The 27,297-nt window shown below is 38.7% G+C and overlaps 3 protein-coding genes across 5 annotated transcripts in view; 1 reads left to right on the top strand and 2 right to left on the bottom strand.

The window, feature by feature from the left end:
• The window catches only part of SH3YL1 (SH3 and SYLF domain containing 1), a 51,117-nt gene extending 50,578 nt beyond the window's left edge, over positions 1-539 (bottom strand). Inside the window, 1 exon segment of the mRNA XM_027744762.2 lies at positions 1-539. Within this exon segment, the coding sequence (XP_027600563.1) occupies position 1 (1 nt within the window). The 5' untranslated portion in view covers positions 2-539.
• On the top strand, positions 305-24,729 carry ACP1 (acid phosphatase 1). 2 transcript variants are annotated; one of them, XM_027744764.2, is made up of 6 exons: positions 305-398; positions 12,432-12,505; positions 12,783-12,896; positions 17,283-17,344; positions 19,542-19,647; positions 20,550-24,729. In XM_027744764.2, exons 1-6 carry the CDS (start codon positions 356-358, stop codon positions 20,625-20,627), a joined length of 477 nt encoding a protein of 158 aa, XP_027600565.1. In that variant the 5' UTR covers positions 305-355; the 3' UTR covers positions 20,628-24,729. The 2 variants fall into 2 exon arrangements, with proteins under 2 accessions (XP_027600565.1, XP_027600564.2); XM_027744763.2 differs by lacking the exon at positions 12,783-12,896 and adding an exon at positions 12,614-12,727 and having other exon boundaries at positions 306-398; positions 20,550-24,726.
• ALKAL2 (ALK and LTK ligand 2) overlaps positions 23,935-27,297 on the bottom strand; it is a 13,760-nt gene continuing 10,397 nt past the window's right edge. For both annotated transcript variants that reach the window (XM_039385567.1, XM_027744765.2), the window contains exon 6: positions 23,935-24,609. The gene's annotated coding sequence lies outside the window, so the exon portion shown is untranslated. The remainder of the gene's footprint in view (positions 24,610-27,297) is intronic.

A 27,297-nucleotide genomic window follows, 5' to 3' on the forward strand; every position in this document is an offset into this window, starting at 1 on the left:
TCCTGCCCGGCCGGGCGCCCCCGCTCCCTCTCACTGCTGCTGCTTCTCCTCCTGCCGCCGCAGCCTCACTGGGAGGCGCCAGGGCGGCCCCGCCGAGCCGTTCACCTGCCGCAGGTGAGGCGGGTGGGGCCGGGGCGCCTGCGAACCGCCCGCTCCCCTTCCTGCCCCGCTCGGTCCCGTCCCATCCCGCCGCTCCCGCCTCGTCTCGTCCTCCTCTCCCCACCGGTCCCGGTCCCGGTTCGCGCTTCGCCCCTTTTTCCGCCTCCAAACAGGCGAATCCCGCGGCCGCCTCTAACGGCCGGTGCCGTAAAGCGCGGCGCGGGCTGCGCGACAGCCGCGAGGTCCCCGGTGGAAGATGGCGGCGGGGGAGGCGAAGTCGGTGCTGTTCGTGTGTCTGGGTGAGCGTGGCGGGGGCGCGTTGCGGACGGCACTGCTCCTGCTCCCTGACCGCCGCTGCTCCCGCCCGCCGCTCCTCGGCCCAGGGCGCCGGCGGGGATGGCTGGGAGCGCGGGGAGACGAGGGCCCGCGGCAGGGCCGGCGCGCCCCGCCCGCCCCGGTGCCGCGGGTGTCCCGCCCGAGGGAGCTCCGACCGTTTCCCTTGTTGGGGAGAGCCGGAGCAGTGGCCAGGAAGGCAGAAAGCGTAATCTGTCTGCTCCCTGGTTCTGATAGGTCGGAGTAATGAGGAGAAATTTTACACAGAGCGTGGCAGAACACGGGAACAGGCGGACCGGAAAGGTCGTGGAGTCTCCCACTCTGGAGACAGTCCAAACCCACGTGGACGCGTTCCTGTGTCACCTGCTCTGGGTGACGTTGCCTTGGCAGGGGGATTGGACTGGGTGATCTCCAGAGGCCCCTTCCAACCCTAGCAATTCTCTGGAATCAGTAGGAAATAACAGGCGAAGTCCAGTGTTGAAAAGCGCGAAGGTTGTGCGTGGGGAAGAGCAGCAGCTAAACACACATAAACCACCATCAGGGGTGGTGACTGTGAACGGCCTTCTGAGTTGTGCAGCTCTTGGCTCCTGAACAGCCAGTAGGGAACAAGGAGCCTGCCCACAGGTTTGCTGTTTGGAACACCTGACATGGAAAAGGGAGAGAAGACTGCAACAAAAATGACTGAAGTTAATGAAACAACCTCTGCAAAAAGAGGAAAAGTACGTTAGGACTTTAAGAAAAAGAATTTAGTGGAGGCTGATCTGTCATGATCTAATAATGAAATCTTGATCTGTCATGAAAATGAGGGAAAAGAATAAGAATTTTTTGAAAGGCTACCAAAAGGAAGAAATAGAAAACTTTTTTACAGATGTTCTGTGTGTTTATGTTGTAAATGCTGTCAGGCAGAGTCATAGGAAATAGAAGTGTAGATGGGATCAGAAATTACTTGAATGTTTTTCTGAAACTTAAGACAATAAATTACTGATAAATAAGATGATTACAACCAACAAATTGCTGAATTGGCTGCACGGATTACAGAGCCATGCCCCATTTTGTACACACTTCCATCAGGGGATAACAAGCTGGATGGTGCTCTACTCTAATCTAGGAGTGCCTTTAACATTACCTATGTTCCAGCCTGTATAATCTTACCTGTGTGCTGTGAATCCCTGGCATTTTGCCAGGTTTGTTATAAAACTATTGGTTAATGTTTGGGCTTTTCATTATCTGCTTTTCTGTTGTAACAGGAGACATGCAGATTAACTGAATAGCAAAACAAGAGTTTAGTTTTGTGAAATATGTTCTGATGTTTACCTTGGAGTAAAGTCAGCATCTAATAATAATTCAGGAAAAGCATCCTTCACTGAGGGATTATCAGTTGCTGTATGTTTGGAAACCAGTGGCCTATACAAATGTTTTTGTATAAAAACATCTTAATTAACATGAATCCTTCTTCCCAAACATGATGTTCCAAAGGCTGTAGTAATCACCATCCCCGTGTGCTGAAAGATGAGCCAGCAGAGAAGGAGATTGGCCTGGCTGGACAGGGAGCTTTGGCTGGAACTGAGGGAAGAAAGGAGAGATTATGACCTCTGGAAGAAGGGGCAGGCAGCTCAGGAGGTCTATAAGCATGTTATGAAGTTACGCAGAGAGAAAAATTAGAAGACCCAAAGACCAGTTAGTACTTAATCTAGATACTGCTGTTAAAGATAACAAAAATGTTTTTGTAAATACATCAGCAACAAAAGGAGTGCTCAGTAGAATCTCCATCCTTTGTTGGATGCAGGAGGAAATAATGACCAAGGATGAGAAAAACGCTGACTTATCTAATGCCTTCTTTGCCTCAGTGTTGAACAGTAAGACCAGTTGTTCTCCAGGTACCAGCCCCCTGGGCTGGAAGACAGGGATGGGGAGCAGTATCACAGAATCATAGAATAGAATCACAGAATCATTAAGGTTGGAAATTACTTCCAAGATCATCAAGTACAACCTTTAACCAAACACCAATCTCTCAATTAAACCACAGCACTAAGTGCCATGTCCAGTCATTTTTTGAATACTTCGGGGATCGTGACTCCACCACCTCTCTGGGAAGCCCCTTTCAATTCTTAACCAGCCTTTCGGTGAAAAAAATTCCTCCTGATGTCCATCCTGAAGTTCCCCTCTTGTGCAGCTTGAGGCCATTTCCTCTTGTCCTGTTGTGAGTTGGCTTGGAGGAAAGATTGACCCCCTCCTAGCTACAACCTCCTTTCAGGTAATTTAGAGAGCCTCAGCCTCCTTTTGTCCAGGCTAAACAAGCCCACCTCCCTCAGCTGCTCCTCATAGGACTGTGTTCCAGACTCGTCACCATCTCAGTTGCCCTTCTCTGGGCATACTTCAGCACCTCCATGTCTTTCTTGAAGTAATAGACCCAAAACTAAACTCAGGATTCAAGCTGTGGCCTCACCACTGCTGAGTACAGGGGGATGATCGCTGTCCTAGTTCTGCTGGCAACACTATTCCCGATACAAGCCAGGATACCACTGGCCTTCTTGGCCACCTGGGCACGCTGCTGGCTCATGCTCAGCCAGCTGTAAAACAGCAACTCTAGGTTCTTTTCTGCCAGGCTGCTTTCCAGACACTTTTCCTCCACTGAGGGAGCTGCTGGAAGTGCTCACTGAGCCACTTCCAATCATTTATGAGCAGTCCTGGTCAACTGGGGAGGTCTTTGTTGTCTGGAGGTTGGCAAATGTGATGCCCATCTAAAGGAAGGGTTGGAAGGACGATCTGGGAGAACTACAGGCCTGTCAGCCTGATGCCAATGCCAGAGAAGGTCATGGAGCAGACCATTATGAGTGCTGTCATGTGGCACATACAGGGCATCAGGCCCAGGCAGCATGGGTTTAGGAAAAGCAGGTCCTGCTGATTGACTTGATCTTCCATGACCAGATGATCCACCTTGTAGATGTTGTCTACCTGGACTTCAATAAAGCCTTTGTTGCCATTTCCCAAAGCATTCTTCTGGAGAAACTGGCTGCTAATGGCTGGGACAGATGTGCTGTTTCCTGGGTAAAAAACTGTCTGGATGGTCAGGCCTAGAGAACGTCGGTGAAGCTGGTGGCCAGTCATGAGTGGTGTTCCCCAGAGCTCAGTATTGGGATCAGTCCTGTTTAATATCTTTGTCAGTGATCTGATTGAGGGGATTGAGGGCAACCACAGTAAGTTCACAGGCAACACCAATTTGGGTGGGAGTGTTGATCTGTTGGAGGGTAGGAAGGCTCTGCAGAGGGATCTGGACAGGCTGGATTGATGGGCCAAAGGTTCAGTAAGGTCAAGTGCTGGGTCCTGCACTTGGGTCACAGCCCTGTGCAGAGCTACAGGCTTGGGGAAGTGTGTCTGGAAAGCTGCCCAGTGGCAAAGGAACCTGAAGGTGCTGGTTGACAGCCGGCTGAACATGAGCCAGCAGTGTGCCCAGGTGGCCAAGAAGGCCCTTGACTGTATCAGCAATAGTGTGGCCAGCAGGACCAGGGAGGTGATTGTTCCCCTGTACTCAGCACTGGTGAGACCACGCCTCAAATCCTGCATTCAGTGCTGGGCCCCTCACTACAAGAAAGACACTGAGGTGATGGAGAGTATCCAGAGAAGAGCAATGAAGCTGGTGAATGGAGAGGAAGTCTTACGAGGAGCAGCTGAAGGAGGTGGGGTTGTTTAGCCTAGAGAAAAGGAGGCTGAGGGCAGACCTCATCCCTCTCTACAAGTACCTGAAGTAAGTTATAAGCGATAGGATCAGAGGAAATGGCCTTAAGTTGCACCAGGGAAGGTTTAATTGGGTATTAGGAAAAGTTTCATTACCAAAAAAGCTGTCAAGCATTGAAAGGGCTACCCAGGGAGATGGTTTAGCCTCTGGAGGTATTTAACAGACTTGTAGACATGGTGCTTTGGGACATGGATTAGTGGTCAACTTAGGAGTGCTGGGTTAACAACTGGACTCAGTGATCTTCAGGGTCTTTTCCAATCTAAACTGTACTATGCTTTTGTGAAACAATTCATACATATGAGTTTGTAAGCCCATGATGATTTGCACTGTAATAAGTTTCTAATGCAAGTTGGTGTCTGAGGAGCTCTTACTAGTGTAAGATAATATAATAATTTATATTAATTATTAATTTTAAGACTGAGGGCTGGGTGGACAAGTCAGGACAAGTGTTAGTGGGATGGGTTTTTTAATCAAATCACATATTGTAAATAGCTTTTAAATTTCCTCTTCTGTGTTACTGGGCTATAAAAAATAGCCATAATGGTATGTGGTGTGAAAAAGCTAATTGACATGATAAGCAGTTCTTTTTTCCGGTGAAATATACACTCTTTTCAGTTAAATTTTGTAGGCAAGTTGTTTCTTCTTCTTCCTGCTTTAAGTTTGCTTAATTTTCTCTGGTTGTTCTTGAAGAGTGATACTTTTTTCTCACAAATTTTATTAGAAATAATAGCTGAGATTATTGCTGAAAAGAGTACTAAAGAGATTTCTAGAACCACATTTATCTGTACTATTCTTTACTGGTTAATGAAGTATACTAATTCTTAAATTTGCCACATCCAGTGAGAGTGGATCCCAGAAAGTACAATTCTTACATTTTCTTTCTACATTGTTGTGAAAGAACCGTATTACTGAAATATCTCTCGACTGCGTTCTTTGTTTGTAATGAAATAAGCAGATATTCATTACACAACAAAATACAATCTAGTTAATGTGCATAACTACATTAATGATAAGGGTTCCTCATCACTGAGAGAATAATGAAATACTCAGCAAAATATGTAATTACAGTATATGAAAAGATACCAGGAAAGAATTTTTTTCCATTTAAGCAAAGAAATAATTAAAAGTGGAGGTGAACCAAAATGCAGTTTGCTCATTTTACACTTACATAGCTCATGTAATTAATGGTTGAGCTCCAGAAATGAGCTTAATATGATGCTGTGTTATATAAGTCAGCCTCATCCTCTCTGATGACTTGTCCACTATAACATAACAAGCTGAATGGGCGCTCTAGGCCAGGCACTGGCTTACTGATCTCCTCCTTGGATGGAAGAACAGTTGTAAGACAGGTGGACTGTTTAGCAATGTGGTTTTGGCTGAGTCCTCAGAAGATTAATGCTTGTTGTGAATCACTGAGTATGAGTACTGTCACCAGGGACCCAGACTGCATAAAATCATTTCTGAAATGGCAATTAACTTGTTGGGTATGAGGACATTAGATGACAGAGAGATTTGAGTTTTCTAGTTCATTTGTCACAATCTATTATATGTGTTTAGATATAGCCAAATACTAGGCTTCATGGGACAAAATGCTATTTATAGCTGCAGAACAGGAAAGCAATAGGTTGGGTAAGACATTGAAGAAGTCATGAAAAGGAGATGCTGTAATGAGGATTCTTAGCAAGCTGACAAAAAGAAATAATGACATTTTTTGGATAAAGAAGAGAATGTTAGATAAATGTAAGGAAAATGACCTCTGCAGCACTGGTAATATAGCTGTAAGAATACAATATCTTATTTAATCTGTGTTTCAGAATGATGCAGAAGTACTAGAGAGTTGAAAGCATGGTTGTAAAAGAGATCTTGGAATTGAAAAACAAGATGTATGCTTAAAACATACTGAGTCTGATTGTTGTGAGTAGGTGCTTATGTGTTGAAAACTTGTATTTTCCTGGTCAACCTTTAGGTTGCTGAGAAAAGCATAATGTTCCAGCAGTTGATAATTCAGTATAACTAACCTTACTGCAAGGAAAGTTTTCACACACACACACACACACACACACACACACACAGATGAAAAGATCAGGGAATCTGAACTAAAATCAGTGCCTTGAATGCTTCCTTACAAAGGTAATTGAATGCTAAGTGTGACAAGATAGACTTAACTGTAAAGAATTATGAGCAGTTAGTTTTAAACACTCACTTATGAAGGGGAACTGCTGAATGATGCAAATGATGCCAGGAAGCATTATTACAATTTCTAGGATGAACTGACCATGTGTGGAAAGATAAGAGCAGTTTTTTGAATGTGAGAGGATGAAATGTAGTAAAACTTTTGTTACAATCAGCAGACAGGAAAAGAAAGGAACAAAAGAAAAGCATTGTTATTTTCGTTTGGGAAGTTCTGAAAGAAGTGGGGAGCTGAATAAGGAACAGCCAAGATACAAAACCAATTGAGGGAATAGATGATTGGATCAATATACTTAAGAATGGGCAATGAACTTGAGCATGAAATGGATTCAAGTTGTCTTTCCTGCCAGGAGAACCAGTGCTACCATTTCTGTCTGGGAATAGGTCAAAGATTAGTGCAGAGACTGGAGTAAGAACTCAAAAATTAAGCATTGACTTAGATAACCATCAGAGAAGTCCTTGTTCCTAGAAAATGAGTGACAAAGCATGGCTTCTTAGAAGTGATTGACAAATGGTTCCAGTACTGATTCTGTGATTCAAATTTCTTATCCTTGTATTGTCGTATTTGGGGATGTTTGTGGGATTAATTTCAATGGATCAACACTGTCTGGGTACCTTGGATACTAGTTTTCTGTGATTGAAAATGTCACTATAACTTAAATAGCTTGAAATGTAAAAAATGGAGAAGATGGAGATTCAGCAAACTTGAATACTGTTATCTTCTACATAAAATCAGCATGATCAGATCAGTCAGAAATACAACAAAGGAGAAAGGAACACTAGAGGAGGATAGGTAGCAAAGAGGAAGTGTAAATAACGTTTAAGGAAATATGGTTCAAGTCCAAGGAGGAAGGTAATTGCCCTATGATTCTTTTTGTGAAATTTCCCCCTTCACTCCCCAAATACGGCTGTCAATCCATAGCTTAGGGAATACTGTGCGTCTGCAAGGGATCTCAGAAAGCCTGGAAAGACCAATGTGGGATGTAAAACTGGATGTGAAGTGGATAGAAATTATAGTGGGAAAGGTGACTGGAAAACAATGATTGAAGTTTGCATATGTCAGTGGGATGAGATAGGACTTTCCATCAATATTGAGATGAATGATAACTGTTGCAAGGAGTAGTGTGGGTGAAAGAGTTGGTTAGGATGAAAATAATATTGCAGAGTGTGCAGGTAGAAGAGCTGCTAAGTCAGTTCTGTGGTTCTGTCTGTAGTTGTCAAGAACAGATCTGAATGATGATTGCAGTTCCCTAGCAATGCTGATACCTCTGGTAATATCTGGAATGTGTTGTCCTGGAAGACATTAATTTTTAAGTCACAAACTAGGTTAGATGTTTCTTTCAAAAATGATGTAACTGTAATTTCTAGTTATTGCTAGAAGTGATAGTTAATAAGTTTAATCAGCTGGCGATCATGGTGTTTGTTCATCATGGTCTTTTATATGATATCATTAAAGATTACATTTATAGCATTTATTCTAAGTAGTGAATAGGTTACAGAAGAGTGAAAATTTGGAGCAAGTAATTCAATCCATATGAAGCAGAAGGATAAACAAATGGAAAAAGCCATGAAATTTTATTTCAAAACCACCATTTTGAAATTCTGGGAGCTAGGTAAGGAGTTATGAGGACCAATAGTATTAATCATTTTTTTTGCCAAAATGTTGACTGTAGTAATGAAAGTTACTGTTCACGCACAGTTGTGTGGGATCATTCATACAGAGGAATAATTTTGTACAGGATGAAATAGATGGCCTCAACAGCTGTTGTAATGGAAACAGAATTTAATAGTTTAAAAAGAAGACTTAAAGAACACCTGTTTGAAGCAGCACAGAAAGAGAGGAAATGCACAAATTAGGAGATGATCTTTGTAAATTTGATATTCATGAACTTGTCAAATGTTGTAGTAGTTATCTCAGGTTATTTTCAAAAGAACTAAGTACATATGTCAGACTTTTTTTCCTTTTATAAGACAAATTGGAACAAACTTTTCCTGCAGTGTAGTCTGTGACTTTATTTGTCAGCATTCAAGAAAAATAAATTCAAATTAGAACAAGTGCAGAGTTGACTTAACTGGAGTGATTAGATAAGGGTCAGTTAATTTCATGAGGAGATTGAGAGCTTGGTTTGTTTAGTTCAGCACAGCTATGGTTGGCAAGAGTTCTGTATCTGTTGAAGGAAAGAAAGGTTTTTAAGGTAGAGAGTGATGTTAACCAAGATCAGATGAGCACAGGCTTAAGTGGAAATTAGAAGGTTTCAGGAAATTAGTATCTGAAATAGCCTTTAAAGGTAGATGATGCTTTTTGAAAGGGAGCTGGATGTGTTTTTAAGAGAAGTGATGCTGTATATGCTTGCAATATTGAAGGACTGGGCTCACTGATACGAAGGTTATATTCTGTCTTATGCTGTACCACGTTCCCTGTTGAAATTGTATTGTTTAATGCTTAACTCATGTACTCAAGTAAAGAAATGAGATTTTTTTATTTATTACCATATTTTAAAACATTTTTATAATTAATAATACTAACCTATTTTCTCACTTAACTGTTTAAGAAAACCCAAAATTTTACCGTTTATTTTCCTTCCAAGAATGATTTCATTTCTGTGCATGGAATAAACTAATTCAAATAATAGAAATAGTATGTCTTCTCCTGGAAGATCTACTGCCATCAGAATTCACCTAGTATTTCAGCAAGATCACTTTATCAATGATTAGCTCGTTCCTTTTGCCATTTAGTGATTCAATGTTCTCTAGATCTTTGACAGCCAATTTGTATTGCTTCAGTTCTTCACTTCTCTCTTCGTGAATTTTATAGTTGGCATGAGTGACAGCACGTTATTAAACATCCAGATCATACCAGCTTTTCTCTCTAGAAGTGAAGTATCTACCTTGGTGCTTTGTTTGAAAATACAGGCATGAAAATGAACTTAAGTGCCCGATCTGAAAATTTCTTTTTGCTTATGGAAATTTAGCTTTGTTCATGGGCATTGTTTTTTTTTTTACTGTTTGAGATTTGGAAAGAATCAGTAGCAGAAGAGTGCTCTATTCAGAGGTCCAGAAGTGAGTTTTGCCATTTCTGGTATTTTGTACTTGTCTGCTCAAAAGTCAGTAATGAGCAAAGTTACATATTCTGTTTGATGGAAAGTGAAGATTTGAGTGTATGAGTTATTGTCATCTTGGTGACATCTCAAATATTATGAATATCTGTCTAGTTACTCAAAATTTCTGAAGGATGAAAAGGTAGAAAGACTTAAAGTAATCACCAAATAGGCTTTTTGTTTTTGTTGAGACAGTTAATTCTTTTTCCAAGAATATGAATTTCTGCATTCATTTTTAAGAGGTCTACCATAGATGGTTAACTTAGTTACAGCTTCAGCAGTGGAGCAAAAATGCTATAGCTCCATCATTTCTAGTTTTTTAATGGGGCAGTACTGCATTGTTGAAACAGGTTCTTTCTAAAAATAAGGTCAGATCAAGTGGCTAGTGCAATTGGAGGCCACTGGAAGGGAACACTGATTATGTATGTATATAATTAAGTACCTTAACTGTTTGTTAGCTGATTGACACCACTTCAGCTTTACCACATGTTATGTTTTGTTCCTAATCCTCCATATTTTGGACTAAAAAAGTTTGGAATCTTTTTTTCTGAGTTGTTTTTAGTGCTTGTGTCAGTGAATTCTTTTTAAGGGGGATTTGGAATTGGTATCTGGAAGCTGCTCTTGGTGAGGGCTCTGTTTGATCTGCAGTGACTTCAGTTATCAAGAGCATTTTAAACTACAGGTTGTTCAGTCATTTCACTATGTTGTTTTCACAATGGTGGTGGCTGTGTTTTGTTGTCCAAAAGTTTTTGTTCACAGGTAGGTAGTAATGTAAATACTTTAGGCAAATATTCATGATTGTTCATGCATTATTGAAAGTGGTATGTAGTGGGTTGACCCTGGCTGGATGCCAAGTACCCTCTAAAACCACTCTCTCACTCTCCCTCTGCAACTGGACAGAGGAGAGAAAAAAATACAGCTAAGGATTCATCAGTTAAGAGCTGGGAGAGGTCAGTGACTGATTACCTTCACAGGGAAAACAGACTCATAGTGGGGATATTATTTAAATTTATTACTAACAGGATAGGAGCCAAAGAGTTAGGAAAAAAAAATCTTAAAAACACCTTCCCCTCACCCCTCCTTCCTTCCATGTTCTTCCTCCTCCCCCCCCAGTGGTGCAGGGGGACAGGGAATGGGGGTTACGGTCAGTTGTTGTTTCTGCTGCTGCTCAGAGAGAGGAGTCCTTCCCCTGCTCCCGTGGGGTCCCTCCTATGGGAGACAGTCCTTGATGGACCTCTCCAGCGTAAGTCTGTCCCACAGGCAACAGCTCTTCCCAAACTGCTGTCCCATGGGTCACTTCTCCATGGGGTGCAGTCCTTCACAAATGAGCCATACCAACATGGGTCTCCCACAGGGGCCACAAGTCCTACCCAGGAAAAACCTGCTCCAGTGTGGGCTTCCCTCTCCATGGTCTGCAGGTCTCCAGCAGGACCCTGCTCCAGCGTGGGTCTCCCACGGGGTCACAGCCTCCTTCAGGCATCCACCTGTTCCAGCAAGGGCTCCTCCATGGGCTGCAGGTGGGTCTCTGCATCCCGATGGTCCTCCATGGGCTGCAGGGGCACAGCTGCTCCACCATGGTCTGCACCACGGGCTGCAGGGGCCTCAGCTCTGGTGTCTGGAGCATCTCCTGCCCCTCCCTCTGCGTTGACCTTGATGTCTGCCTTGTTCCCATGTTCTCACTCTGCTCTTCCGTGGCTGGAATTCTTTCTGCGCCACAACCTTCTGTTCTTAAATATGTTATCACAGAGGTGTTACTATTGCTCTTGATTGGCTTGGCCTTGGCCAGCGGCAGCAAGTCCATCCTGGAGTCGGCTGGCATTGACTCCGCCGGACAGGGGAAGCTTCTAGCAGCTTCTAACAGAAGCCAACCCTGTAGTCCCCCTTCCGCTACCAAAACCCAGCCACAGAAACCCACTACATGGTATTAGTTAAAATTTGGCAGTGTGTAGGAAGATTTGAAGATAAAAATTATACGCTACCATTTAAATTTCGTAATTTTGTCTGGTCTTCTGTGATCACATACTCTTTGTGAAGGAGAAGAGAGGGATGTGCTTACACAATATTCCTCCTATTTAATGATTTATTTTCATATATTATGTTTCATATAATAATATGCATTTCAAGAGACTGATGGATAGTACAGAATCATAGAATGATTTGGGTGGGAAGGGATCATCAGCTAGATGATCTAGTTCCAACCCCCCTGCCATAGGCAGGGAAACCTTCCACTAGACCAGGTTGCTCAAAGATCCATCCAGCCTGGCCTTGAACACTTCCAATGATGGAGCACCCACAACTTCTCTAGGCAACCTGTTCCAGGTCTCACTACTCCTATTGTAAAAAAAGAAAGAAAAATTTCTCGCTCATGTCCAATACAAATCTTCTCCATTTCTGTTTAAAACAGTTGTCCCTTGTCCTGTCACTACAGTACTATTTATATATAGAAAGGCTGCACTAAGATCTCCCCAGTCCTTCTCTTCTCCAGGCTGCACAACCTCAGTTCTCACTGAGAGGTGCTCCAGCCCTCTGATGATCTTCATGGTCCTCCTTTGGACCCACCCCAGCAGGTTCATGTCCTTCTTGTGCTGGGGGCCCCAGAGCTGAATGCACTAGTTCAGGTCAGGTCTCATGAGAGCTGAGTAGAGGGGCAGACTCACATCCCTTGATCTGCTGCCCATGCTGCTTTAGATGCAGCCAAGGATTGCATTTCTGGGCTGCAGATGCACACCGCTGGCTCATATCCAATTTTTCATCCACTGGTGTCCCCAAGTCCTCAATCCCTTCATGCCACAGTCTGTATTGATACTGGAGATTGCTCCAACCCAGGTGCAGGACTCTGGGTTTTCACATAAGCAATATACGTTCTGTTTAAGTAAATAAAATCTTTAATCTGATTTGCGCTGAAAAATCCACACAATTATTGATATTTTTGTTTCAATAGTCTGAAAATTCACTTTAATCTCTTGTTTCCATAGGAAACATCTGTCGCTCTCCAATAGCTGAAGCAGTTTTTAGAAAACTTGTAACTGATGAAAAAGTTGAACATAAGGTAAGCTATTTATTTTTCTTCCTGCCTAAGAAATTACCGTCTTGTAGCCAGTTAGAATTGTAAGCAGTGAGAAAGGAAACTTAAAAATATAAATTTGTTTTTCTGTAGTGGAAGATAGACAGTGCAGCAACATCTACCTATGAAATAGGAAGCCCTCCTGACTATCGAGGACAGAATTGCATGAAGAAGCATGGCATTCCCATGAATCATATTGCCAGGCAGGTACTGTACTTTAATTTTCTTTAAATATGTGTATGTATTTGTTTTGTTGTTACAGTGGAGGACAGACAGTGCTGCTGTTTCAGACTGGAACGTGGGGCGCTCCCCAGATTCAAGGGCTTTAAGCTGTCTAAGAAATCATGGCATTGAGACAGCCCATAAAGCACGGCAGGTAGAAGAGAGTATATTTTCTTTTTTATTCATACCCATGCTTTGTTTAGCCCTAACCATTGCAATCACGGAAGTCATTTGACCAATGCATGGTTAAGCATCAAGTAATAAATACTATATGTAGTTTTTCAAAGGACTTCAAAGTGGCCTTATTTTTCTAGTTGAGCTTAGTGAGTTTCTTGTTACCAAACTTCATTGGAGGTATAACTAGGAAGCATTGGAGCAGTTTGCGCATTATGGAAAAATCTTGCCTTTAAATGTTTAGTATTTTGGGCATTTTTTAAATACTTTTTAAAAATGGATTTACTCTAGTAATCTGTGATGCATCCTTCAGCAAAAAATTGCATATTTATTTAACAAGTCCAAAAAGAAGTAGAATACCTGTTCATCTGTCACAGAAAGCTTCTGCTCTTGCATGAAGATCTTTTAAAAATATTTAGTGCTAAATTAGAATGAAAGCACTCAAACCCAAGATTAGTAGCACAGTTGGTGGTAACTTCAGAGGAAAACATACCCTTGAAGCATTCTTAAGGATAAGACAGGTTTGTCACTTAGTGAAATCCTCTAAGTTTTAACCAAAACTCATATCTGTTTTCATTAACAAAAGAACATGCATTTCCATGCTGCATTCCAGACAGATTGGAAGTAAATGTGTCTGCATCTATTTAAATAATTCAGACACTCAAATAAATGCACATAATTTACTTCAGTTAACTATTCTCTGGATATAAGATATTCCTTTAGGGCTTGACCTTTACTTAGTTTGAGTTTATGCCACTAGTTCTTGTACTGACAAAAAGATCAAGTAGTCTTGGTATTATCTTACATTTCTGTTCCCTTCAGAATTTTACTAGACCATACTGAGGTCATATTTACTTTCTTCATTTTCAAAGACCACATGTTTAGTTTTTTGACTTTTTAAAATAAATTCTCTCAATTAGTCAATTGCCCTCTACTGACCTCTCCTGATGTTAATCTCCCTTTATATAATAAACAGAATTAAGCCCAGCAACATTTCAGATTTTTCATTATTTTACTATTAGAATAATTACTAAAAAAGTCTGTTGTAATCTTTACCTGTTACAAGTTCTGGACTTACTATTTATCAGTGCTTGAAAACATCGTTATTTGGCAATATACAAGCTAAATGATACTGAAACTATTCAGCCAGTGTTTCAGTCACAGCAGTGTAAAATGTTTGTCTTCTTAGAAGATATGCCTTGGAAATTTAAGAACTGTTCTTGGATATTCCTAGAGTAGTTTGTGAGCAGTTAAACTAAAGCAAAGGACCCAAAATGAGTTGATCCTCTGCCTTGAAACGAATCTATATATCCTCCTTTGGCAGAGAGGGAATGGAAACACTTTAATGAAGACATTTGCTTATACATTCTGGCAAATGAAGAGATTCTTAAAGCAGAAGACCCTAAAATGTTACATATACAGGGAGAGAAAATTAACAAGAATGAGACAATAAAATGAAAGACTAACAGGATGAAAATTTGTCCAAAACATCCCAGTACAAGCAGTTTCTTTTATAAATTTAAAGAAAATCTTCAAATCCCTGAGCTGCAGGTAACTGTTCATTTTGCAGTGATGTTAACTATGTAACTCCAGTTTACTTTTTTTTCAAACTTCTGTCAAATGGTCTCTGTTGATTCTCTAAACTGTTATGGTCTTGTCGTACTTCTGAAGAGAGAGGGACTCAAGAGTGTAAAATAGGACTTTTCAGAGTGGTCAGATAAATACAAGTGGAACTGTATTTGTTTTAGAGACAAACTCAAGGATAGAATTTTGTGTGAGACTTGTTTCAGAACAGATTAAGGAAAATGTAATACAGAAGCTGCAGAAATAGAGAGCAGGGATTTACCTTTGTTGCCTTTGAAATACTGTCTTAAGATAAGTACCTCATACAATTATCCTCTTCACTCCTGTGGAATACTGGTACCCTCCCAGTGAAAGTCACTTTCTTTCATGTAATTTTGTGCATAATTATGATAATCATGGATTTTACCTTTTTTTAGTTCAAAACTACAAGAATGATTTATGTAAAAGGGAATGTTAAGTCGGTTGCATCCTACCATCATATGCAGTGATCTTTTAAGTGAAAGGTGAAGTATAAAAATAAATGTATATACAAAATAAAGAGTTGTTAACCTTTTAGCCGATGGTGGGCTGCTGTGTGTTTATGTACCCATTGCAGTTCTCTAAGCTCTTAGTCTTCATGCACAAACCAGATAAGTTTTAATCAGTTTCACTTTTATTCATGCTGAGGCCAAAATTGATTTTCCTATGACTCATACCGTGCATTTGCCTTAAATATGAAATTGAGATTAGAAGCAGGTTGTATTAAACACTGTTTCACAACTGGATAAATTTGAGGATTATTGCTTCTCTTGGGGTTTTAGACAGAGAAAATGAGATTTTCCTTCTGTAAATAAAGGGAAATGTTTAACAAATAAATTAATAATGGTTATATGCATTTTTTTAATGTAAGGTTATTGTTGTCTGCGTAGTTCCATCCAAAGTTGAACTTGAACTCTCCACTACTCTTCTCAAACTATACATAAATTTTTATGTCCTCAATTCCCCCAAAATACTAGTTTTCATAGTTTTGAGGAATATCTTCAGTTCCCTGGAGTTTGCTCAATTAGGCTTTTTGTATCTGATGCTGCTGTAGGGCTTAAGAGCAGAAACCAAATGGTAATCTTGGTTTTAGGGCTGCATTTGCATCTGTGTTAGTGCTGGTCATAGGATAATAACTGTAACATTGTCAAGTGGGAAGTGTGGCAGGTGTGTTTTTCCTTTTTTTCTTAATTTTTCTTCTTACATATGTCTGTATAACAAAGAAATCTGTGCCCTCATATTTTCATAGGGGCCTGTATTTAGCTGTGTAGAGCAATCAGAAGCAGCTTGTAGAGGTACTGCTTAGATTTGCCAGGAAAACAGAGCTATTTCCACTGCAAAAATATTTTCATAGGTCAGAGGCACTGCATGAATACAGCAAATATTTTTACAGTGAAAATAAACAAGTCTGTTAGTTTTTACCATTAACCCTTTCTTTTCTCATACTTCCCCGACACACCTCACCCCTTCAATTCTCTTTGTGTGGAATGTTTCATTTATGGCTTTATTCTGGTGATAATTTCCGTCTGTCTTTTCTTACTCCCTGTTATGGGAGCTTAATCAGTATCGATTTGCTGTTTGCACAAAATGGATGTTTTGCCATCTAAATCTTTTTTTAGTATGTAAGTAATTTTTACAAGTTAAACCTCTGACTTACAGTATGATGTTTTGTCTTTTTGTCTGTTTACTTGCTTACTCACCTCTCTAGCCCATCCTTCCCAGAGATGCCTGCCAGAAAAACCTGTTCTGAACAAACTTTCCAAGTTTATTGGTTATGATACTTCACATAGGACACACAGGCCACTGTGTGAAATGCAGTCTTAATGTGAACTCATTATAGATGTTATTCTTTTTATTCATCCTCATTATGGACACTTGGTTCAAAACCCTATACTAGCATTGTGGGCATGGGCTGGGAACATTTTAGCCTAAGCTAAGGCTTAAATGTAAACTGAAATACGACAGGTAAATATCCGCAGCTGTCTTTATAACAGTAGAGATGACATTAGTACTTAAGTTAGTGGTTTATCTGCTATGTTTGCCTATCTGCCTCTGAGCTCAGATCTCTGAATTTAGTTAATATTCATGTTTAGGGGTCAGTAAACTACAGGAAAGAAAAAGAACAGATTGTATTATGGTAGGAAGATTACAATAGATTTTTTTCACATCATACTATAAATTTTGTGAATTTACATGGCCTAAAATATTGTGGATGTATTTGTTTTTAAGAGATTGTAACTCATACCATCATACTTCAGCTTTGAATTTCACCTGGTAACTTTTCCTGTGCAGTGGCAAATTTCTAGACTGGAAGTATTGCGAGTGATTCCAGGTTACCTACATTTTTGTTGTTCTATCCAGAAAGTAATTTTTCTGTTTTATTTTTAACCATTTTTATTGCATAGTTTCCACATTTGGAAATCTGCTTTAGTTTTTGTAGTTGAAAAGTACTAGAAATGTCACTTGTAATGATGTCTAAGTTGCTGCATGAAATATAAAAAAATAAAGAAAAAAAAAAGGAAAGATTGGTTGAATAGCTGACTCGGAGTTTTTTATGGAATTCTTGCAGAAATGGATAAATAATCATGGTAAAGTATATTTAAAATGCCACAACTTATTGTAAAAATTTATGAAGATGCAGTTTTATTCTTTCCACCTGTGTCTTTTTTAGTAAATCAGAGATACAGAATTTGAAAATACTTTTTTTCCTCTTCTTATAAATCAAATGAAGCTTGTAGGCTAAAGCATCTGGTTTTAATTCTAGGTTACTAAAGAGGATTTCCAGACCTTTGATTATATACTTTGCATGGATGAGAACAATCTAAGGTAATGTATGAAGAAATTGAACAAATTCATGTGGATTACTTATAGTGATGTCTCATAAGTCACTTTGAAGACAGATGTCACATTTTACTGCTTAGCTTGTCTTGGTGTTCTTTTGTTTTGGGGTTTTTTTTCAAATGTGTATGCGAATGATATCCTATTAGGATAGATTCTTCACTTCTAATAAGTTTAATGAGCTAGAAGTCAATGGTTTATTTGTGTGATATGTGCCAATCAAGGATTAAGGATGGAAATTTAGGTACTTTGTGCTATGTACAGCTGATGCCTGTATAGTTAAGAATGAGGGTGTACTTAATGTCTTGATTGAAGTGATCTGTTTTTCTAATTGCATGGTACTTAACAGACAAACTGTGGGAACTTGGAAAGGATTAAATATGGTAACGGTTTTTTTACTTTTTTTGTAGAAATAGAATGAGCTCTGAAATAAGCAGAGTTGTTAGCTGGGGGAAATCTTGTTTTATTGTTAGCTGTGTTCTAATTAAGTGCTCTTTAGAAAGATTTGGTGAAGTAGCTGCCTAGTGTAAAAACTGGGTATCACTAACAAAATTTCTACTCAAGTATATACATATGAGTACTAAGGAGCTGAGCTTTCAAAGTGCTTGTAAGGGCTATTGTAAAGTTAGTTTAAAAAAGCCGAAACTACCACAACCAACAACAAACCCAAATGAAACCCTGTTAGTAGAACATAAAGACTTCTAGAAGCAGCACCACTTCACTGAAATAAGTATGATTTTGTTGAATTTTCTAGAGTATGCTGAATGACCTCTCTTCCAGAGTCTGCATGAACAAAGGGTATACAACACTTGACTTGACTGTGGTGTCTCAGGCAATGACGTGACTAGGCTTACTTCTATTTTCACTTGAATTCTTAAACAGAAACTTCAATTAACAATTTATATGATATGAACTATAGAGCAGAAGAAATCTCAGAACTACAACTGGGATATTGTTACTGCTACACTACAGTTTCACCTTAAACTTGCACTGAGTTCAACCATTTGTAGCACTGGCAGGGCAAGCTGATTACAGGTGTTGATGGAATGCCTCATGTCAGAAAAGGAAGATTTGGGACATCCCTTTTCTTTAGTACCAGAGCCATCTGGCCCTCTCCTGTTCACTAAGTGGTCTGTCAGAAGCCTTTAAGCAAATGGTTTGATGTTTTTTCCAATAATAAAAGGCTAGAAAATTTATTGAAAATCTGTAAATTCAAGCAATACCTTCTTGGTTGAAAGAGGAGCCCTGATTTTTCTTCAAGCAAAACCAGTATTGTGGTCTCATTGCTATTTCTAAACTATTTGAAATTAATTTATCAGAATGAGTAATTAGAAATTTAATTTCTGAACACTGATATGCTTATGACTAAGTATTCACAGGGGCTTTTTTGCCTTTGTTAATGTTAAGTAAAATGATGATTTGGTATGGAAATGTGTAATATTAAAAGAATTTAGTATGTTCTGGCAGTTCATTGTGAAAATCATAGTACTGAGCTGCCTTTACTCTGGAGATGATGAGAGGTGCATTTTAACTGCCTTTGGGATCATAGATGGCCATTTGTAAGTAGATGGGGAAAATGCCATCTCAAAAACAGAATGTTTTATCAATGAGAGGTGATGTAGAAGGAAGAGGATGTGACAACTGATAAAATGTTACAGTATATCAAAAGGAAAACAGATGTAGATCACTCATTTACCATTTTCTGTTAACTGACTGTAGTAGGACTTCACATGAGTTAGAGGTAGTATTGATAGAACTTGCAGTATACCAATTTAATCTGGCTTTGAACAGGTAGGAGATGCTTACTCATACTTCTGGAGAAATATCTGGATAATTTCCATTGGTTTTTGTTCAACACAAGCTAAGGGTAGATACTGAAGTACTAATAACTGATTTGAGGAAGAAGTTGCTGAACTTACTGTTACAAAGTTTTGTTAAGCTACAGGTTGAGTGCCTGACTGTTTATGCTCTGAATTAAGTTTATGTGTATGTCTTCCATACTCAATTAAACAAGACCCCACACAACAGGAAAGAAACAAAACCAAGCAGCAGTGTAGGGTCCAGAGGATTGAGTCCAGACGTGAGTTATTTTCCTGTGTTGTCTAGAAATGGTCATGAACGTCTTGTGTTGATGCCAAAATTCTGGCAAAAAATTCAGGGGAAAATTTTATGTTCTCTTTTACAGAGATCTGAACAGGAAAAGCAACCAAGTTAAAGACTGCAAGGCCAAAATTGAGCTACTGGGAAGTTATGATCCACAGAAACAGCTTATTATTGAAGATCCGTACTATGTATGTGTAAGAAATTCTTTGGGTGGCTTGATTAAAAATTGTGTATGTGTAGTATATAATCTTTCCAGATCCCACAGTTGGCATGTGACATATAATGTAAAGTCATACAAAGCCAAGTGTAAACGTATTTTTTTTTAATGACAAGGAAAGAATATAAATTACTGGATTAGGAAAAGATAACATGTCTTTATGCTTGCATTTATTTACATTTAAATGCAGTGTACCTATATTTTCAATACTGGTGAAACCCTGATTGATCAGCCTCCTTGCAGAGGATGTAATGAGGAAAGATAGAGACAAAGGCATGGACACAGGTAGTCAAAGAAGTTGAATAATACAAGCCAAGAGCAAACAATTAGATTAATATTCTTCAGTTTAGCAAACAGAAGTGGATAAAGATGCAGTAGGGTTCTATAAAATCTTGATATAATGGGAAAAACTAAATAAGGAATTTTTCTTCATTACCCAGAAAGTAGAGAATATGAAATGGTTTTAATGGGGGAAGCGGATTCAAAACAAAAAGAGTTTTGTTTTGTTTTCCTTTTCTGCACAGTGCTTCATTAAACTGTGAAACTCAACTAGACAGGTTAGTGTGAATGTAAAGAAAAAGGGAAAAAATTTATAAGGGCTAAAAAAGTGAATAGAAAAAAATGTGTGAAGAAAATATGTGAAGGAAAGTCATCTGGGACTGTTGAATACAAAGTCACAGTGTTTGTGGAAATCCTTGAGTTCAAATTAGAGAGACATATGCAAAAACTATCACCATGTATTTGCACCATTTTTATTCTTTCCTTGTGTCTGTTATTTGGCATTAATGACAATGGAGAAACCAGTATGCAATTTTTATTTTTTTTTAGTTAGTATTGTTATTCTTACGGTCTTTTTTCTCTCTTCTTTTCTAGGGGAATGAAAAGGACTTTGAAACTGTTTACGAGCAGTGTCTTAGATGTTGTAAAGCATTTTTGGAGAAACCTCATTAATGCTTCATCATTTAATTTCTAAAAGAAAATAATTAGCTTTTCCTGAAATATGTAAAGTTTACTTGATTGATACATTTAAATTGTAAAATTATGCCTCTGTGTTCAATACTTATTCAGTTGAATTTTGTATTTTAGCTTTTCTGTCATCTAATGAAAAAATATAGAAAGGTTTTAATTGGATTACACGATCAACCATTTTGTCACTCATCAGTGTAGTAATAAAGTATATAATTCAGGATTAATTTATCTGTAAACTCTTCAGTGCTTTCTCACAAGCACTGCAAAAGTAACATCTTGCTTCTTTATGTGCTGTATTAACTAAACTGAGGTCTTGTCATTGTGTCCTTAGTGAGTTAATTTCAGTCAGCTTTCAGTGGGAATCTGAGATAATGGTTGATGTGTAACTTGGATGTGTCAGTATCATGAGGCAGCCTTTGAATGGAAGGTGTTTCACAGGAAGCCTTCTAGACTCAAAGAACTGCTGCCTGACAGACATTGCTCTTAGCACTATTTGAAAGCTTAAGCAAACAAAACCTTCTTGTGTGTCATCAGGATGCAGCAAAAATAGCTTTTTCTGTCAGTTTAAATCCTTAGTTATTCAAAGAAGAAATAATTTTTGTTCCAGTTCACTTTTATACTGTTGAAGATGAACAAAGTTCAGAAACTGATTAGGACTTCTGGTCTTCCTTTGTTCTTCTGGGTGATTCGTAGCACACTGACACAAGTACATGAAACATAGCATTTACTTTGATGACAAAACGTATCAGCTTAAAAGCTGAAATGTGAAATCACATTTTGTATCTTATAGTAGTAACATACTCAAATCCATGCAATATAATAGATGAGAAATTTGCTATAATTCCAGTTCCTACATGAGGGTCAGACAGTATTTACAGATTTACTCAGGAGAGTGGACAGCCTGTCAGAAGTGTTCTCTGAGAGCATAGTTCAACCCAAACGGAGTTCATCTGTACTACAGTACAAAGTAAACCAAAGGCCAGTAAGTAGATAGTTCTGCTCTTGGACAAATTGCTTTGTAAAAATCTGTACCTGCTTGTCTGAACATCACCTTTCTTGTCTGCCTTAGAAATGTAAATGCACTGAGATCAGTAATGTAACTGGTACCATGATGATTTTTCCTATTTTGACTAGTATCAGCATTGGTATGGACTAGCATTACCACATTATCTGTAAAACTGGGTCTATAAAATTTGGTTTCATATTTATTTAGCCTTTTTTTTGTGTCTCTTCCTGCCTTCCAAAGTAGTAGTCTCTGTATTTGTAACCTACTTTATCTTCTGGGGGAGAGATGTATTTCAATAGAGGATACTGTTACTCCTGGGGAAGTTGGAATCCTGGTGTCACTCTGTGTGTGTTGAAGCCTTCACGATAGGAATTAAATTTCTTGGGACTTTTGCTGTAGAACAGCTATTTTGTGTTACGGAGGTTTCTGTTTTCTGCTAAAATTTCAGTCACACCTATAACTTAAGAACCTGCTTACAAAAAGGCAGGTGGTACAGGGAACGCTTAAACACAGAAATCAGAATCTTGTGCATTATTGCATTACCAGTAGTTTTGACTTCTAAAAAACAAGCTAGAAATTTGCAAGTTAACAGCTGTTTCACTTCAGGGACAAAGAATAATACAATATTTCAGGTCCAACTAAGCACTGACTCTGGAAAAATTATTGTCCTTTGCTTTTATGCATGCTTTTACAAAGTAAATGGGGAAAAATGATGGGCAGTAGGGACAAACCCTCTTAAATGTGGTTTTATGCATTAACCTCAAAGGTGGAAGTGTTTAGGCATAATCTAATGTTATTCTCTGCCTGAATGATCATTTCAAAGATTCCAGTGAAATTAAAATAACTCACAAGATTTAGAACGTGATGACTTGTACTTTCCCATTCATGGCTGTGAAGGAATTCAACAGTTTCCTACGTATTAAAGCTAAGATTTAAAGGTCTTAAATCTTTATCTTTGAGCTGCTGGGGTAACAGAAAGGACATAAAAGGATATGGTTGTTTACCTTTACTAGGCTTAGCAATCTTCCTGTAAAGTGATACAAACTATTTGTGTTAAATTCAGTTCAGATTTAAAAGTTTCACCCTTGAGATACATATTCAGCAAGTAATCTGTTGGCTAAATAATTCACTAAGTGTACTAGGAGGAGTAAGGTAATAGATTGATTTTTATCATTAGTAGTTTTCTTTCTGGAAGAGGGGAAGGAGATGACCATGGTATTATATACAAATTTGTAGAAGCCAAGAATAGAGAACTGGAATTGCCTTCAGGAGGGACAGTTGCACGGTACAGTTTGTTCAGTGGAACCACAGTGAAGCACAGAGTTCCACCGACATGTTTACTGCAGGTGAGCAGCTGAGTGAATCCTGTAGAAGTAGATTCCTTAAACTACCATGTTTCCTGTAGCCATATATTGCATCCATTGAGAGATGAAACTTTAACATTTAGTGTTCACTGAAAGCAAATAAAAACTTGTAATTCTCTCCTGCTAAACACAGCCACGTTCTTGCATGGGATTTTGTACTTCTGCCATTTTCTCTTTTCTTCTAAAGAGCTGGATGCTGAAGGCTCTTCAGTGTCCATTTCAAGAATCTCAGCTCCTTGAGTTTTCAGGGTGGGGAGGTATGTTAGTTTCAGTTTTACATTCTGTGGTTCAAATTGAGGATAGAAAGAAAACTAAATGCCAGTATAAGTTAAAAGTACACGTGGTTCATCTACAGATTGCACATAAAAAATTTCTTCCTGTTTGAGCCATTTTATTTTGTCAACTGAATTTAATATCTGATTTAAGGAAGAAAGGGAAATGTGTTTCAAGGCTTCTCGAGTAAGTGTTCACTGACTTCTTAAAAATTCTACAATAGTAAAATGATTTACTGGACATTTGCTGATTATATTGCCTTGCTGTATCATGAATAAGACTGCAGATTATTAAAAAAACCCCAACAACAATAACCCACAAAACCAAACAAAACCCCACAACCAAACATGAACAAAAAGCCCCCCCCCAAACCAAACCCCAAACAAAGAAAAAATCCTAAAACAACTGTTATTCATAAAAAACATTCCATCTTATAATGCTGGAGAGAATTGGAGCAGCCTTGTGGGCTCGGAAGACACACAGAGAGTGTCCAGATTACTGAACTTCTCTGAGGTGGATATAACTTTCCTTCTTACGCTAGTGAGCTCTTAATGGAAAGAGGTTTAAGTGTGAATAAATGACAGTAGCTACCAGAGGGTAGCTTGTTTACCTAGATTCAATGAACAGAAAGCAAACTGAGAACAACTTAATACCAAACACTTTATTACTTACGCTTGTTATTTACAGTATTTACATATTGCACGTTCGCTGGAATGTTTTATACATTTATTATATAAAGTAAATTAATGGCAGCTTGTGTTTGTGTACAAAATCCATGCTCCACTGTCCCAAAAAGTATGTCTACTTGGAATTACGTTCCTGTTTGTCATGCAGTTTGTACTCCCAGGGTACAATGTGACCCCAATGCAAGTCTGTTTTAACCAAACTTTTAAAAAAATTGCATAAGCATGAAGGGTGTCAAGTGACCACAACTACCGTGGAGCAGATCTTTAGTAGTTCTAGATATACAAACAAACATTCCTTAAAATTTTAGAATTAAGCAATAGAACATCAATTTTCTTGGTGAAATATTTGTGTTTACATAATTTTTGGCAGCATTACACATCAATTGTAAAGTGTGTTTTTAAGTACGGAGCATTAAGTACTACTGGCAGTTATGCTACTGTAAAGAATGTCAATCTGCAAACTTGATGGCATACAAAATGCATGTTAAAAGAATTATGGGAAGTAGTCTGTCAATCTGCAAAAATAAATCTCTTGTTCACAATGGAATTTGCTAAAAGGTAGTAAGTTCTATTTCCCTGTTGGTTTCCAAGGCACTTCTCTTGGTTCTTGGTGGTTCTTGTCATGGTAATAACATCTGGTGGATTAAAAGAAAGAAGAAAATTGCCTTTCACTATTTTTATATTCACATAGATGCGTTTCAAAATGTGTTTATCATGCTGAAAATAATAAATAAAACTGGAGAATTCCATAATAACTTTTGAAAGATCCAGTAGCGCATTTCTGATTTAGCTCAGTTTGTATCAGCCTGACTGTTAAATTAATGCTTTGTTAATCGAGGCGGAAATTTTGGAAAGCGTCCCTTTTTGTGGTGTTTCATTTTAGGTAGACAGATTAGGAAAATCGTTCTACCTTTCAAAAAGTGCTCATAGTTAAGTCTGGCCTGTTCTAATGACTGCAGCTGTGAAGTCAAAAATTGAATAAACCTCAGGAATAGCATTAACAGATTGCAAAATTCTGTCTAGATGCCTTGGTGTCAGTCAGTTGTTGCTAGGATCTCGGAAGGATTTGATGTATCATTGGGCCCATTTGTGAAGAAACTTGGAATCATATAAACAAGAAACAAATAGAAGTAACTTTCCGAGATTTGGTCATATAAATGACCAATAGCTCCTGGAACATGCAAACACTGAGGCAGCACAAACTGAGCAGGAGCTGCACTGGTTCAATTTGCTGGTGGTTCTAGTAACTCTTCCCAGAATAGTTTCTTAGAATGAAATCAAAACCATTTCTATGATCCTGATATCAAAATCACTGATACAAAATGACAGGTTTCCACATTGCATATGTATGTATATTGTCTATACTCTAGAAATGTTGATTCAGAGGTTGAGCAGTGAAGGTTTTCAGACCCCTGTTCCCCCACATCTTTAAACCATGCTAAGAAAATGTTGTGTAACTGAGTATACATATCTAGAAGTCCATCCTCTCTCCAGTAACTTCTGAGTTTGTTTTCTGCAACCAGATTTTCTAGATGGATGACCACTGAATGCTACAAGTCTGTCCACCCAGTTTCATGTCCTTCTAAGCCTGTTATTGTTCTTTTTTAGAAGTAAAAAATGTATGATGTCTTTTTAATCTACACAGTCAAAAGCCATTGCTCTTACATGCAAACAGATTCAGTTGAAGCTTGTGTGTCTCACAGCTGTCAAAAGTCCTTGTGGGAGATAAAAACCAGTGGTACTCTGATGCTAGAGTTCTGCTGATGACACTTTTCACAGTTAAAGCTTTCATACTGTCTGTCTGAACGTAGGTAACTCTCCTTCCCTTGATCAGTGCGAAGTCTCTGATACTCTGAGTTTCTCTACATATTCTACTGCTTAAGTATAATTTATAATAGAATCATTTGGATGCAAAGTCAGTTGGACTTGACATAATCCATTGGAAATCAAGCTATTGGTGCATACAGAAATACTTGTTAGTAGTATTTAAACATTTAGTTTTGCAATTTTTGAAAGCTGTTAGGAAATGTAATAATGTTACAGAACAGCTTAATGTAATTTATGGGTTTTCTCTGGCTTTGCAGATAGGACAATGACTTTTTTTTTTCCCATCAGTGGAAGCTGATGTAAATTTTTCTTGTCTTGCACTGTCATCTAGCTTATTTTCCGTATGTATGGTCCTCCTGTACCCTATTTAGGCTGTGATGTTTAAAAGTGATGTTTAAAAGAAATTAACATGCTTTTGGTTTGATCAGTGTGTGGTACAACTGACAAGTTAAACACTGAAAATGTAATAATTTTTTCATTACTAGTGGGAATATGCAGCTCACTGAGGGTGAAAAACACTGGATAGGATGCTTATACAGACTTGCTTTTGTATGGGTATCTGATCAAAAGCTCTGGATCTTAGATTCCCAGTGCTCAGGTCACTTACAGTTTTCTAAACCCCTGGCATTTTCAGAGACCCTTGAAAAGGCCTCAGATTTTTAGCATTGATAAATCTACTGTACTTTCTTTTAAATTTTTATTTCACATCATATGGATCAGTCTAGGAAAATTAGACTGGAATTTAGCTGAAGAGTGATAGGTAGTCTTAGTGGAGTTCCTAACACGATTTGACTACAGCCTCTGTTGAGAACATAGGTAACAATTCCTTTCCCCTCTTTAACTCAATTTTTAGTTCTCCTTTGCTAATGCAAGGAAAAATAAACACAAAAGCCCCCAACCAAACCAACCAACCAAACCATGCAATTGTTCCAATTTTTAAAAGCACAAATGAAAGCTAGTGTAAAGGCATATTACAGCTTTCCAGATTTGTTTCTGGTTATTATCTGTGCATGATTATAAACTCTGTAAGAAAAAGCTAATCTGTATGAGAAGAGTTTAGTGGTTTAAAGATCAATACAAATCTTAAAATACTGTGCCAGTAGGATTTTGTAGCAGAACTTCCATGTGCTTACATCAAAAAATTCTTTCCCGAAGTGTGCACACCCAGGTGGAAGTCTGTGATGTAATCAGAGAGATCCATGCACTGAAGACGATAAAGCTTCTAATGTTCCATCTGGTGTTAGCCACAGACATCCCACAGTAAGCAAAACTACAAATTGCTGCTTAATAAAGTTGGACTATGCCACACTAGTAACTTACACTGGCTGCCTATTTAATGCAAAGCAGTAGTTCTGATAAAAGTCTTCAGTTAGTTACCTTGGAAACTACTTCCTGGCGCCAGACACAGAGGTGACTGAACATGCCCTGAGAAGTTGTATGTGATGGATCAAGCTGTACATTCTAGAAAAAGAGGGTCTGCCTTCACTGAATAATAC

Source organism: Pipra filicauda, unplaced genomic scaffold (genome assembly GCF_003945595.2).
Source record: "Pipra filicauda isolate LSUMZ 115617 unplaced genomic scaffold, ASM394559v2 scaffold41_size5083284_pilon, whole genome shotgun sequence".
Lineage (NCBI taxonomy): Eukaryota > Metazoa > Chordata > Aves > Passeriformes > Pipridae > Pipra > Pipra filicauda.

Excerpts from the sequence above, each read along its gene's own strand:
- ACP1 (XM_027744764.2), top strand. The coding sequence starts at position 356 with ATGGCGGCGGGGGAGGCGAAGTCGGTGCTGTTCGTGTGTCTGG. Across the intron at positions 12,506-12,782 it reads ATGAAAAAGTTGAACATAAG|TGGAGGACAGACAGTGCTGC; the intron begins GTAAGCTATTTA and ends TTGTTGTTACAG. Across the intron at positions 17,345-19,541 it reads ATGGATGAGAACAATCTAAG|AGATCTGAACAGGAAAAGCA; the intron begins GTAATGTATGAA and ends TCTCTTTTACAG.